The sequence below is a fragment of the Phasianus colchicus genome, chromosome 13 (genome assembly GCF_987193195.1).
Source record: "Phasianus colchicus chromosome 13, bPhaCol1.hap1.1, whole genome shotgun sequence".
Taxonomy (NCBI): domain Eukaryota; kingdom Metazoa; phylum Chordata; class Aves; order Galliformes; family Phasianidae; genus Phasianus; species Phasianus colchicus.
Window position 1 is genome coordinate 19286920 of NC_143448.1, and position 12220 is coordinate 19299139.

Below are 12220 nucleotides of genomic sequence, written 5' to 3' on the forward strand. Positions count from 1 at the left end.
ACACAATGCCCTGGTGCCATCTCAGCCATGATGGAGAGCCCCTCGGTACTGGGGGATTTGGGGTGTCAGGACCCTGGACTGGCCAGGGGTGTTCAGCTCTTCAGCTGGGGTTCCTGTGGGCATCAAGAGGCATTTATGGGCCAAGGAAAAAGATATCTGGAAGCAGTAGCTGAATCAGATTCAAAATGTGATTTTATCCATATTTGAGTGATTTTCCCAGGAGAAAATAAGGAAATGGAGATGGTATTGCCAAGCTCCTGTACCCACCAGCACTGGAGCCCTTCTGCTATTTGACAGCACTGTGGACCTGCACTGGAGCTCCTCTGTGCTGAGGGGGCTGCAGGCCCTCACAGTACACCATTGTTTGGGGGCATTCCAGCACTGAGGTCATTCCTCTCCCTCTGTCAGGGCAGCCCCCAGGGGTATCCCAGCAAGGGGGACACCCCAAACCTGCAGCATCACTGCACATCCTGGGCAGAATGGGTGAACAGGGCAGGGAGCTGCAGGATCACAGCGGGGTACGCGGGGGTCCGGCACCCTGCAGCAAACCTATGTTCCAGCCATCCTCAGCCAGGGGTGCACGGTGCTACTGCACCACAGCCCTGCGAGGCTGGGGTACCGGGCTGCATCCCCACCCCCAGCAAAGCCACCGGCACCGTGCTGTGCCGAGCCGTGCTGGGTGTGTGCGTGGCCAGGAGCGCATTGTCCTCGTTGGCGGACCGGCGCTCCTCTGCGCTGTCACCGCTGCCAGCCGGTGCCGGTGTCGGGCTGCGGACGCACGCCGGGATGCTGCCATACCGGCTGTGCTTTGCCAGGGCCTGGAGCAGACGGCCAGAGGAAGGGTTTGAATGAGAAGTCTGTATTAATGCAGTTCCCTGGGCGTCTGACTGCAATTCTGCTGCTGCGAACAAGGAGATTTCTGTGCCGGAGGAGGAGGAAATTTTATTTATACCTTGGGAAGCACTCGTGCGGGGAGAGCACCCGGGAGCTGCGATCACACTGAAAGGTAACGGGGCTGAAAGGTAACCCCAGCACTGGGCACCTGCAGCGGGGCGCGGGTGTGCACCCTCCTGTCCCCGTCCCTTCCCTGTCACCTGCAGTGCTGGGACACCCCGTGTCCCAGCAGCAGGGACACAGATGAGACCATTTGGTGCCACGTGGGAGCCCGACAGCAGTACGGGGGTCCCAGCTCGTCCCTGCCCCACCGTGAGCGGGGGACCCCCGGGGTCTACCCGGGGAGCGTCCCCTTGGAGGGCGGCACCGAGCCCTGCACCCAGCCTGGGAGGAACCCAAAAGCGCGGGATCTGAGCCCAAACAGGAAAGGCTGCGGCTCGGCGGGGTCCATTCCGGGGCTGGCAGTGCCCTGCCGTCAGCCTGGCACGGGGACATCGCGCGTGATGGGCGCAGGGCTCCCGTTTTTGAGGGGGCACAGGGACAGAATGACAGCACGAGGTGTCCCCGTGTGTCCCCGGGAGGGGGTGGCTGATGGCTACGAGGGGGACGCGAGGAGGTGGGGAGGGTCTTGGAAGATGGCACGGGGCTGATAGCGCGGTGTCCCCGGGTTTCCCAGCGCTGTCCCCGGCTGACGGGTGGGGACGGACCCGGCGCCCGGTGCATCCCGCAGTGCGGGGCCGGTGCCGGGCGGGTCCCGGGGGCTGCGGGCGGGGCCGGGGGTGGCGCCGGGGGTGCTGGTGCCGGGGGTGCCGGTCCCGGTGCCGGGCGGAGACCCCGCGGGCTGCGGGCGGTGCCGGCCCCGCCGCGGTATAAAGCGACCGCGCGGGCCGGGCCGGGCGCACAGCGGCGGCGGCGGCGGCCGGGGCGAGCGGCACCACCGGTACCGGTACCCGCACCGGTAGCAGCACGGTGAGTCCCGGTACGGTCCCTCCCCTCCTCTTTCCTCCCTCCCTCCCAGCCCCGCCGGTGCCAGCCCGGGGCTCCTCCGCCCCCGCGGCTCTGCAGGACCGCCCGCGGCCCCCCCACGGCGCGGAGCGGCACCGGGGACCGAGGGGCGGGGGAGGACCGGGAGCGGCGGGGCACTGCGGAGCCCCCGGGAAACGCTGCCCGCCCCCGCCCCCTCCCTCAGCCCCGGGCTCCCCCGGCCCCGCGGCGCAGTCCCGGTCCCGCAGTTGGGGTGGGGGACCAGGGAGGGGCCGAGCCGGGTCCCACAGTACGAGGACCGGGGGTCCCGGGGCTGTGCCTCCCCACTGGAGTCAGCCCGCTGCCCGTTGTCCCCGTGCCCTTCCCTGTCCTCCAGCCCAGCCCTGCAGGGCTGCGGGTGGGGAAATCCCAAAAGCAATGTGTGCATGGGGATGAGGTTCACGTGGGCTGGGAGACCACCCGGTCACTGTGCCTGCATCGCGCTGCCCCCTGGGTGGTGGCCGTGCCCTGACTGTCCCATCTCACCCAGATGCCAGTGAGCCTCTCCACGGCGCTGCGTGTCGTCGGGACCAGCCTCTTTGCGCTGGCAGTGCTGGGGGGCATCCTGGCCGCCTATGTCACCGGGTACCAGTTCATCCACACGGAGAAGCACTACCTCTCCTTCGGGCTCTACGGGGCCATCCTGGGGCTGCACCTCTTCATTCAGAGCCTTTTTGCTTTTCTGGAGCACCGACGCATGAGGGCTGAGGGACAGCCGGTGCGGTTGGGCCGCTCAGTGGCCCTCTGCATCGCCGCCTACCAGGAGGATCCCGATTACCTGAAGAAGTGCCTGCACTCCGTCAAGCGCATCGCCTTCCCCGACCTCAAAGTGGTGATGGTGGTGGATGGCAACGGCCCGGACGACACCTACATGCTGGACATCTTCCACGACGTGATGGGCTCTGAGCGCGTGGGCAGCTACGTCTGGAGGAGTAACTTCCATGCACGGGGTGAAGGAGAGACGGAGGCCGGGCTGCAGGAAGGGCTGGCCCATGTGCAGGCTCTGGTGCGCAGCACCACGTACTCCTGCATCCTGCAGAAGTGGGGCGGGAAGCGCGAGGTGATGTACACGGCCTTCCGGGCGCTCGGAGACTCCGTGGACTACATCCAGGTGGATGTGGGGTCCAGGTGGGCGGGGGGGGACATGCGGGGTGATCTGGGGAACCACGGGGTTGCAGCGCCGCTTGGGAGAGCTCAGTGTTGCTTCCTTGGTGCATCCCTTGCTGCATGCAGGCGTCACCCGGGGGACACCGTGCAGCACCGCACAGGGCCCGGACTCCCATGCCTGGGCTGGGGTCAGCTGGGGTGTCCCACCGCGATGACCAGAGCTGCGTGTCCTGGGGCAGTGGTGTCCGGCACTGCGGAGCGCTCCGCTCCCCTCACCGCCCGCTGCTCTGCAGGCTCTGCCTCGTCTCGCCGGCTGCGGCTCAGGCTTGCCCGGCTGGGGCTGGGCCGTCTGCCGGGCGCGCGTGGGTGGCGGAGCGGGGCTCGACGTTGCCTCTGCCCCCAGGTGTGTGACTCAGACACGGTGCTGGACCCCGCCTGCACCGCCGAGATGCTCCGCATCCTGGAGGCCGACCCCCGCGTCGGTGGTGTCGGTGGTGATGTCCAGGTACAGCGGTGGGGCGGGGAGGGGGCACACGGGGCACCGCTCTTGCATTAGTGGCACTGACCCCATCTCCTCTGCAGATCCTGAACAAGTACGACTCGTGGATCTCCTTCCTGAGCAGCGTGCGGTACTGGATGGCCTTCAATGTGGAGCGTGCCTGCCAGTCCTACTTCGGCTGTGTGCAGTGCATCAGCGGCCCGCTGGGCATGTACCGCAACGCGCTGCTGCAGCAGTTCCTGGAGGACTGGTACCACCAGACCTTCCTGGGCACCAAGTGCAGCTTTGGGGACGACCGGCATCTCACCAACCGCGTGCTCAGCCTGGGCTACCAGACCAAGTACACGGCACGCTCCCGCTGCCTGACGGAGACGCCGACGCGCTACCTGCGCTGGCTCAACCAACAGACCCGCTGGAGCAAGTCCTACTTCCGTGAGTGGCTCTACAACGCGCTGTGGTTCCACAAGCACCACCTCTGGATGACCTACGAGTCGGTGGTGACCGGCTTCTTCCCCTTCTTCCTCATCGCCACTGTCATCCAGCTCTTCTACCGCGGCCGCATCTGGAACATCCTCCTCTTCCTGCTGACGGTGCAGCTGGTGGGCATCATCAAGGCCACCTACGCCTGCTTCCTGCGTGGCAGCGCTGAGATGATCTTCGTCTCCCTCTATGCCCTGCTCTACATGTCCAGCCTGCTGCCCGCCAAGATGTTTGCCATCGCCACCATCAACAAGTCGGGCTGGGGCACGTCGGGCCGCCGCACCATCGTGGTCAACTTTGTGGGGCTGCTGCCGGTGTCGGTGTGGGCAGCTGTGCTGCTGGGCGGCCTGGCCTACACAGCCTACAGCCACGACCTGCTCAGCGACACCGAGGTTGCCTTCCTCGTCTCGGGTGCCGTCCTCTACGCCTGCTACTGGGTGGCCCTGCTGACGCTCTACTTGGCCATGGTGGCCCGGCGCTGCGGGAAGCGGCAGGAGCAGTGCGGGTTGGTCTTTGCTGAGGTGTGAGGACACCACGGGTCCCCTTGCAGTTGGTGCTGACCCAACGGTGGCCATCTGGCTGCTGCTCCCTGCGTGCGGCAGCGCTGAGCGCACCCCGAGGTCAGCATTTGTGATCAAGTCTTGCTTTTTTTTTTTTTTTTTAATTGCGGTTGTTTTCTTTTTTTCCTTTTTAATTATTTTTAATTTTTTTTTTTGTTGTTGTTTTCTGTAAAACTCAGCCCCGGGGGTGCTAGCGGCCGCGCCGGGGCTGTCTGGAGCTGTGCTTGGCACAGCCTTGGTGCTGCAGGGTCCCTCCTTGTGCCATGATGAGCATTTCGCTGCCTTGGTGCAAGGGCACAGCGGGAGCTCCGCTGGTTGGGCTCCCCCTGCCCTGCTGGGCCCCATCCTTTGGTGCTTTCCTGGGACCCCCGATGTCCCCCTGTGGTACTGTGGAGGATGGACCCCATGTGTCCAGCCAGGTGCTGAGCTGTGATGCTCAATGCTGCTGGGGTTGCTGCGCCCCAGGATTTTTTCCCCACCATCCCTGTGCAGCCCCTGCATGGGCAGAAGCTGGCTGCAGGCTCAGCCCCCTCCCTGCCATGATTTAGGGACAGAAATTGGATTTCATCCCAACATTGGCACCACGACGCTCAGGTGCTGTGCCAATGCCAGGCACCGCTGGCTGGTGCTGACAGCTGGGCCCACCCACGGGGGCTCAGCATCCCCTGCTCTGTCTCCATGGAGCTCTGAATGTCCCCAAAAGCCACCCACCCCCATCCCCATGGCTGTGTATGTGCAGGCATGTACCCACAGCTTCCTCCAACTCCATGCTGGGGATCTGGCTGCTCCAGGAGGGCAGCTCCTCTGTTGTGCTTTGCCAAAGAGCAAGGAGGGGGCACTGGCACCCCGCTTTTGCGCCCGCAGCCTGGGCAGAAGCAGGAAAATCCGGGCCGTGGGTCAGCTGGAGCGTGGGTTGCTGATGGTTCGGCCAGCCCACGGCCCCATAAAGCCAACCACGTCCCGGCTTCATGCCAGCTGCCTTCTCCACCGCCCCTCCTCTGCCCCCTAGCTCTGGAAGCGAGGAGGGAACCTGGTATCCGTCTAGACAGCCGGGAGGTGCTGGGTTTTAGGCCTGGGCATGCAGAGGAGGGCGGGGAGAGCCAGTTCCCAGCCTTTCCCTGCCCACTGGGTTCCCCGGGTATTTACCCACGGCCATCTCCCCTGGGCCCTTTTTTCAGGGCTAGAACCTTTCTACAAGTCAGGCTTTTTATTTAAGATGGGATTTTTTAGGAGACTTTTGTAGCTCTTTTCGTATTTACACTTTATTGCCGATTGTTTGTAAATCTATTTATTTTTTAACTCCTATTTTTTTCATATTTTGAGAGGTCTGTTTTTTATATCCTGGTGGATTTGACACAATAAAGACTTGCACAGAGAAAAGATGGGTGTGTCATCCCTGCTCCCCCTGCCCGACTCCATGTGCTCCCAGGTTTGGGGAGACTCAAGGGGGGAAGGTGCTAAAACAGAAGTGGTAAACCCCATCTGCAGCTCTGCTGGCTGCAGGGGTGACTTTAGAAGGGAACATGAGGAGGCAGCCAGCTTGAGAGCGTGCCCAAGCTATCCTGGCACAGGCAGGAGGATGGGCAGAGCTGGCAGCACGATGTGCACGGCTGCAGGGCTGAGTTCTGGTGCTCGAGGCAGTGCTGGTGGCAGTCACATGCAGCCCCCATTAGGGGCACAGCCTGGCCCTGCAGGATGCACCTTGCCTAAGGTGGGAGCTGAGTTCATGCCTCAGCTGTCCTCAGCGGCATCACAGCAAAGGAACAGCATTGCTCCTGTGGCAGCAGATCTGTGTCCTCACACCTTCTTGGGCACGTTGGTGATGATGGGCTTGGGCCGTGTTTTGAAGAGCAGCTTGGTCTTGATGAGGGCGGTAACAGCATAGCGCGTCCCCGCAGGGTCGGCTGCCTGCTTCATCAGGACAGCAAAGGGCTTCTCCAGCTGCACCACCTTCCCATAGAGGATGTGGTGGCCCACAATGAGCACGGGGATGCCCTGCGTGGGAGCAGTGGGGTGAGGACGGCCCTGTGGGCACCGCCACCCCACAGCCCGGGCTCAAAGAGGGCTGCTCACCTCACGTGTATAGTGCAGGTCTCCCAGCAGACTCCCGGGCAACGCACCGCCACCACGTGGCTCCACCTCTCCCTGCAGCTCCACCAGCACCCAGCGCTCCAGGCTGCCTGCACCAGCACTGCCAGGGAGAGGAGTGGTGTCACCCACCGGGCACGGGGCACCCAAGCATGGCAGGCCCAGGCCCTCACTCACCTGGAGATGATGAGCTGCACCATAACGTGGGCTCTGCAGAGCTGCTGTCACTGCAAGGGGATGGGATGGGAAGAGCCCTCAGGCTGCTGCGTGGCATTGGGACCCCCATCTCCCCAAACCCATGCCCTGGACCCTCCCACGTCCCCTGTGCCACAATCCTTTTCTATGTCCCAATGAATCTACTAAGCCCAACGTTCCCATACCCCCAACTCCATTCAAAGCCCCACTATATTCAGCTGCCTTCTGTGCCTTGTTTTCCCCCCCATGCCCCGAGCTCCCCCATAAGCCCACAGCCCACCAAATCCGCAGAGCCCCGAGCACCACATCTCCCATCATATCCAGCTGCTCCCTATGCCTTGATGTCCTCCCCATGCTCTAAATTCCTCCCCATGCCCACACCCCACCGAATCCTCTACGCCCAGAGCCCTGTACCCCAAAATCGCACTGCCCCCCCCGTGCCTCCTGCAGCCCCGTGCCCCACCCACACCCCCGGCACCTTCCCGTGCCCCCCCGTGCGCGCAGCCCTTTGCCCGCCCCGCCGTTCCGTCCCGGCTGGGTGCTGCCCGCCTCGCTCCGCGCCCCCGGCTCCGCTCCTCACTGCCCAGCACACCCGAATCTCCCGCCGTTCTGCTCCGCACTTCCGCTTCCGGGTACTGGGGATCACTTCCGCTTCCTGGAGCGCGGCGCCGCACGTGGGGCCCGGCGGGGCGGAGCGGAGCGGGGCCGGGAGCCGCGATGGGGGAGTTTGAGGTGCACCGCGTGCGGTTCTTCGGGCTGGTGCCCGCCGGCGTGCGCTGCATGGCCTACCAGCACCGCGGCTGTCGCCTGGCGCTCGCTCGCACCGACGGCGCCGTCGAGGTGTACAACTTCGCCGCTAATTACTTCATGGAAAAGGTGGGCGGCGGCCGGGAACGGGGAGGACGGGGCTTAGGTGGTCGCGGGGGAATGCGGGGAGAACGGGGAGGACCGGGCCGGCTGGTGGTGGGAGTCTGGGGGGGAAGGCAGGAGGGGGGAGCGGGGCTGGGTGATGGAGGGGAGACGGAGGGAGAGCGGGGAGAACTGGGCTGGGGGCTGAGGGGAACGAATGGGAGAACTGGGCGGGGTGATAGAGGGGAACCAGGGGTGAATGGAGGGGAGGGTGATGGTGGAGGACCGGGAGGGGGAACCTGGTCATGTGACAGTGTGGAACCCGGTGTTATCGGGAAGAGCAAGCCTGGAGTGTTAACAGGAACTTGGGAGGAACCGGGGTGTGGGGTGATGGGAGAAGCAGCAGGGGTCACAGGGTTAGGGGCGGTGGGGATACAGGTGGAACAGAGCCGTGGTGATGGGGCCTGCTTCCCTAGGCCATCCCTGGGCACCAGGCACGCTCGGTGGAAGCACTGTGCTGGGCAGCGGGGGAGCGGCTCTTCGGGGCTGGCCTGAGTGGGGACATCACTGAGTATGACCTGGAGCGGCTGCGCCCGGCCCGCACCGTCGATGGCTTCGGGGGACCTATCTGGAGCATGGCTGCCAACAACGATGGCACACGGCTGGCGGTGAGCAGCAGGGATGGGGCTCACAATGGCAGAGGAGCTGCCACCCCCAGGAGCTGATCCTTACTCACTCCCCCCCCCAATCTCTAGATTGGCTGTGAGGACGGCTCGGTGAAGCTCTTCCAGGTGGTTCCTGGCGGTGTTCAGTTTGAGAAGAACCTGGATCGGCAGAAAGGTGAGTGTGGAGGGCTCTGCAGGGCCATCCCCTTGTGTACTCCTTGTGCCGTTATGGTCATCAAGAGGCTGCTGTGCCCTGGAGCACACCTGGAGCTTCCATCTCTACAGGACGTGTGCTGTGCCTCTCCTGGCACCCCTCGGGGACCCATCTGGCAGCTGGCTCCATCAACTTCATCCGTGTGCTTGATGTTCGCTCAGGTAATGAACTGCCCCAGAGAGGGGCATCGCTCCTTGGAGCAGCCTTCAGGGGGAGCCTGCGGTGTCCCCTGTCCTGGGGCACCATCAGCAGCCACAAGTCTATGCTTTAGGATGTCTGCCTGGCACTGCCACAGCTCCCAGCCTGGGAGTCCTGCAGCGCACAGGACACAGGGAAAGGACGAAGTGGGGAGCCTGAGGTCATCCCACTCTCTCCCCATCTTGAACAACCCTTCCCTACTTCAGGCCGAACAGCCCAGAGGATCATGGTGAACTATCATGTACCAAAGTCCAAGAAGCGCGAGTGCGTCGTGTGGAGCATCGCCTTCCTGTCGAGTGGCACCGTCATCAGCTCGGACTCATTTGGGAGAGTGCAGTTTTGGGACTGGGAGCGAGGGACGCTGCAGGACTCCCACACTGTCAGCACCTCAGCTGTCCTCTCACTGGCTGTGTCAGAGGTGAGGTCGCCCTGGGCTGGGACAGCAGTGCCAGCACCCAGGTGATATCCATCGCTGTGCCCTGTGATCAGCAGCCCTCTTTCTCCCAGGAAGAAGACAGCATTGTGGTGGGCACCTCGGCAGGGGCCACCTACCAGTTCCAGCTGCTGCCAGTGAAGGCAGGTGGCCAGGAGAAGCGCTGGGTGAGGACGAAGCCATTCCAACATCACACCCACGACGTGCGAGCTGTGGTGCACACCCCAACGGCTCTCATCTCTGGAGGTGAGGGCTGTGTGGGGGAGCTCTATGGGTGGTGTCCCCCCCCTCCATTAGTTGCTTGTATGATCTCCGCTTGGTTTCCAGGCCTGGATGCCCAGCTGGTGATCCGCCCGCTCATGGAGAAGGTGCAGAAGAAGGGCTACGACGCAGTGCTGCGGAAATTCACCTTTCCCCACGTGAGTGCGGCTCTAAGCAGGGTCCTGTGGCGGCTCCTGGGGCCATGAGGTGAGCTCTGTGGGAGCAGCCAGGCCCTACTAGCTCGCAGGGTCCCTTCCTGGCCCAGGCATGCCCGTGGGCTCCTGTAATGCAGTGAGATGGAGAGTAGAGTTGAGTTGATGAGCCTGTCCTACTGGTCCTGCTGTGGTTTCCTCTCCTGGTTCTCATCCCATAGAACCTGAGCTGTTCCTTGCTGGCAGCCCAAGCCATCGTGGCTTTGGCCTGGCCCTTTCTGCCAGGCTGAGGTCCATGATAATGTGCCCATTTCTGCCTGCAGCGACGCCTTGTCTCCTGTGCCAGGAAAGCCCGGCTACTCCTCTTCCAGTTCTCCCAGCACCTGGAGCTCTGGAGACTTGGCTCTACTAATAAAACTGGTACGTCTGCAGGTGGCCGTTGGGTACAGACCTCTGCGTTTAACCCCAGGGCAGTGTCTGGAGGACTACAGGGTGCAATCTGCCAGGGCAGCAGAGGAGTGGTGCTACCCAGCTCTGCTTATGGCTGTGTTACCCAGTGCTGTGCAGGGCCATGGTGCTGCTGGCAGCATACTCTTCTTGCTGAGCTGGATGGTGCCCTGAGGAACTTAGCCTCGAGGCGGCCAGGGAAGGGTCTGGATCCATCCTGGTGTCTGGCACCATGCCCCCTGGGTCCCCTGCAATTCTCACCAGGGCCTGCATGGTTTCTGTTGTTGCTGATGTTTGGTTGTCATTCCAGGAAAGGATGGAGAGGTCCTTCCTGTGAGTCGCATGCCAGAGCACCTTCTGCAGCTCAAGAGCAAGGTAAGGCTAAACTGGGGTTGGCACCTGTGCTTGGCAGCTTTGCTTCCTCCATTGGCCAAGCTGCGGGTGCCAGGGCGCTCTGCAGACCCCACTCAGCACCTCCACATCTCCAGGGTCCTGAGCACATCTACTGCAGCTGCGTCTCACCCTGCGGCAGCTGGATTGCCTACAGCACTGCTTCTCGCTTCCACCTCTACCGTGTGCAGCACGAGGGTGACAGCATCAGCGTCAAGAAGGTGAGGGCTGGGGGGGCTCACAGGGAGCTGGGGCTGCTGGTAGCACAATGCGTGGGTCAGCAGCCGCGGGGCTGCTCATCAGCAGTGTGACTGCCAGTGCTGCCTTCTCCCCCTGCAAGGTCCCTGGCGTGCCCAAGCTGCTGCTCCCAGCCTACCAGCTGCAGTGTGCTTCTGACTCAGGCAGACTCTTCGTCGCCTCTGACAGAGGCTCTGTCCATGTGGTGCAGCTGTTGGAACCGGGAGGCTGCAAACACCTGCACACGCTGCGCCCACCCACAGGTAGGGAGCAGGCACCATGGCCCCTGTGGGCACACGGCTGAGGGTGCTGCCCTAGGTCTGGGACACCTCGGAATAGTTTAAGGGTTTCTTGTGTCTGTGTAGCATTTATGTGTGGTGTTGTTCAGGGACCCGGGAAGCTGTCTACCTGCTGGCATCGAGCGCTGATGGGAACTGGCTGGCTGCGGTCAGCGGGGACTGGGAGGTGCATATCTACAGCCTGAAACACTTCAAGGTACAGGCAGGGCTCTGTGTGGGGCACTCTGTGGTGTCCCTGGAGCTGGGCACTGGGGGAGGTCCTGGCGGGTGACAGAGGACAAGTGGGGCAGAGTGTTGTCCTTCTGCCTTTCAGCACCACTGCACGGTGCCCACCTACAGCTGCGCGGTGACAGCCCTCGCCATCCACCCAGCAACCAACAACCTTTTTATCTCCTACTCGGACCAGCAGGTGGGAGCTGTGCCTGTGGCAGCCTCGTGCTGCTTGGGACCGGCTGTGTGTTGGCATTGGGCTGATGATGGGGACCCATCTTCTCTCCTGCCCCACAGCTCTTTGAGTTCAGCATCCCTGAGAAGCAGTACACGGCCTGGAGCCGCATGGTGCAGAACAGCGGGCTGCACAAACTCTGGCTGGAGAGGGACTCACCCATCACCCACATTGCCTTCAACCCCAAGAACACTTCGCAGATCCTGCTGCACGACGTCTACATGCTGTGTGTCCTGGACAAGTCCCTGGTGAGCTGAGAAGGGCACTGCTGGGGCGTGCTTTGCAGGGGCTGCTTGTGCTGGCTCAAAGGGAAGGGCGGGGGGGTGTGCAGCACTGCGGGGGGTGGGCACAGAGCTTGGTGCCCGAGCTGCAGCACTGACATGGGCCGTGCCCGCAGCCCCTGCCTGACAACAACACCCTGCTGGTGAACCAGAGCACACTGAAGCAGCTCTCAGAGCCCGCCCGGCGCCGGCAGCTCCACGCCTTCAAGATCTGCAAGAAGTTCCAGGTGAGCAGCGCGGTCCCTGCGCGCATCTCCTCCCCGGGAGCGCCCTTGGCAGCGCTGCCCTCGGTGCTCTGCCGCGTTCCCTGCGCTCACACCGCTGTGCCCACAGCCGCTGCTGTTCGCGGACCTTCTGGACGAGCGCTGCCTGGTGACGGTGGAGCGGCCCGCCGTGGACATCAGCGCGGAGCTCCCGCCGCCCGTGCAGCAGAAGAAGTTCGGCACTTAGCGCCGGCCGCCGCAATAAACGCGCTGTTCTCACGCCGCGGTCCCGCGCCTCGT

At 63.4% G+C, this 12220-nt stretch overlaps 3 protein-coding genes across 11 annotated transcripts; 2 read left to right on the top strand and 1 right to left on the bottom strand.

Annotated features, from left to right (window-relative positions):
• Positions 1-802: 802 nt before the first annotated feature.
• Positions 803-5691, top strand: HAS3 (hyaluronan synthase 3). 5 transcript variants are annotated; one of them, XM_090149509.1, is made up of 4 exons: positions 803-1006; positions 2408-3529; positions 3607-3955; positions 4066-4303. In XM_090149509.1, exons 2-4 carry the CDS (start codon positions 2408-2410, stop codon positions 4170-4172), a joined length of 1578 nt encoding a protein of 525 aa, XP_090005635.1. In that variant the 5' UTR covers positions 803-1006; the 3' UTR covers positions 4173-4303. The 5 variants fall into 5 exon arrangements, with proteins under 5 accessions (XP_090005635.1, XP_090005631.1, XP_090005633.1 ...); XM_090149505.1 differs by having other exon boundaries at positions 3607-5691; XM_090149507.1 differs by lacking the exon at positions 803-1006 and adding an exon at positions 1800-1873 and having other exon boundaries at positions 3607-5691.
• A 122-nt stretch (positions 5692-5813) lies between these two features.
• Positions 5814-7477, bottom strand: CHTF8 (chromosome transmission fidelity factor 8). 5 transcript variants are annotated; one of them, XM_090149520.1, is made up of 4 exons: positions 7325-7417; positions 6829-6878; positions 6637-6754; positions 5826-6558 (listed from the first exon to the last, which is right to left on the bottom strand). In XM_090149520.1, exons 2-4 carry the CDS (start codon positions 6849-6851, stop codon positions 6361-6363), a joined length of 339 nt encoding a protein of 112 aa, XP_090005646.1. In that variant the 5' UTR covers positions 6852-6878; positions 7325-7417; the 3' UTR covers positions 5826-6360. The 5 variants fall into 5 exon arrangements, with proteins under 5 accessions (XP_090005647.1, XP_090005646.1, XP_090005645.1 ...); XM_090149519.1 differs by lacking the exon at positions 7325-7417 and adding an exon at positions 7439-7477 and having other exon boundaries at positions 5827-6558; XM_090149518.1 differs by lacking the exon at positions 7325-7417 and adding an exon at positions 7427-7476 and having other exon boundaries at positions 5827-6558.
• A 19-nt stretch (positions 7478-7496) lies between these two features.
• On the top strand, positions 7497-12199 carry UTP4 (UTP4 small subunit processome component). The gene is made up of 16 exons (XM_031615049.2): positions 7497-7722; positions 8172-8363; positions 8451-8535; positions 8646-8735; positions 8979-9190; positions 9280-9451; positions 9533-9624; positions 9942-10038; positions 10376-10440; positions 10554-10676; positions 10796-10955; positions 11081-11187; positions 11305-11400; positions 11499-11684; positions 11834-11944; positions 12051-12199. Exons 1-16 carry the CDS (start codon positions 7564-7566, stop codon positions 12165-12167), a joined length of 2064 nt encoding a protein of 687 aa, XP_031470909.1. The 5' UTR covers positions 7497-7563; the 3' UTR covers positions 12168-12199.
• The last annotated feature ends 21 nt before the right edge of the window (positions 12200-12220 follow it).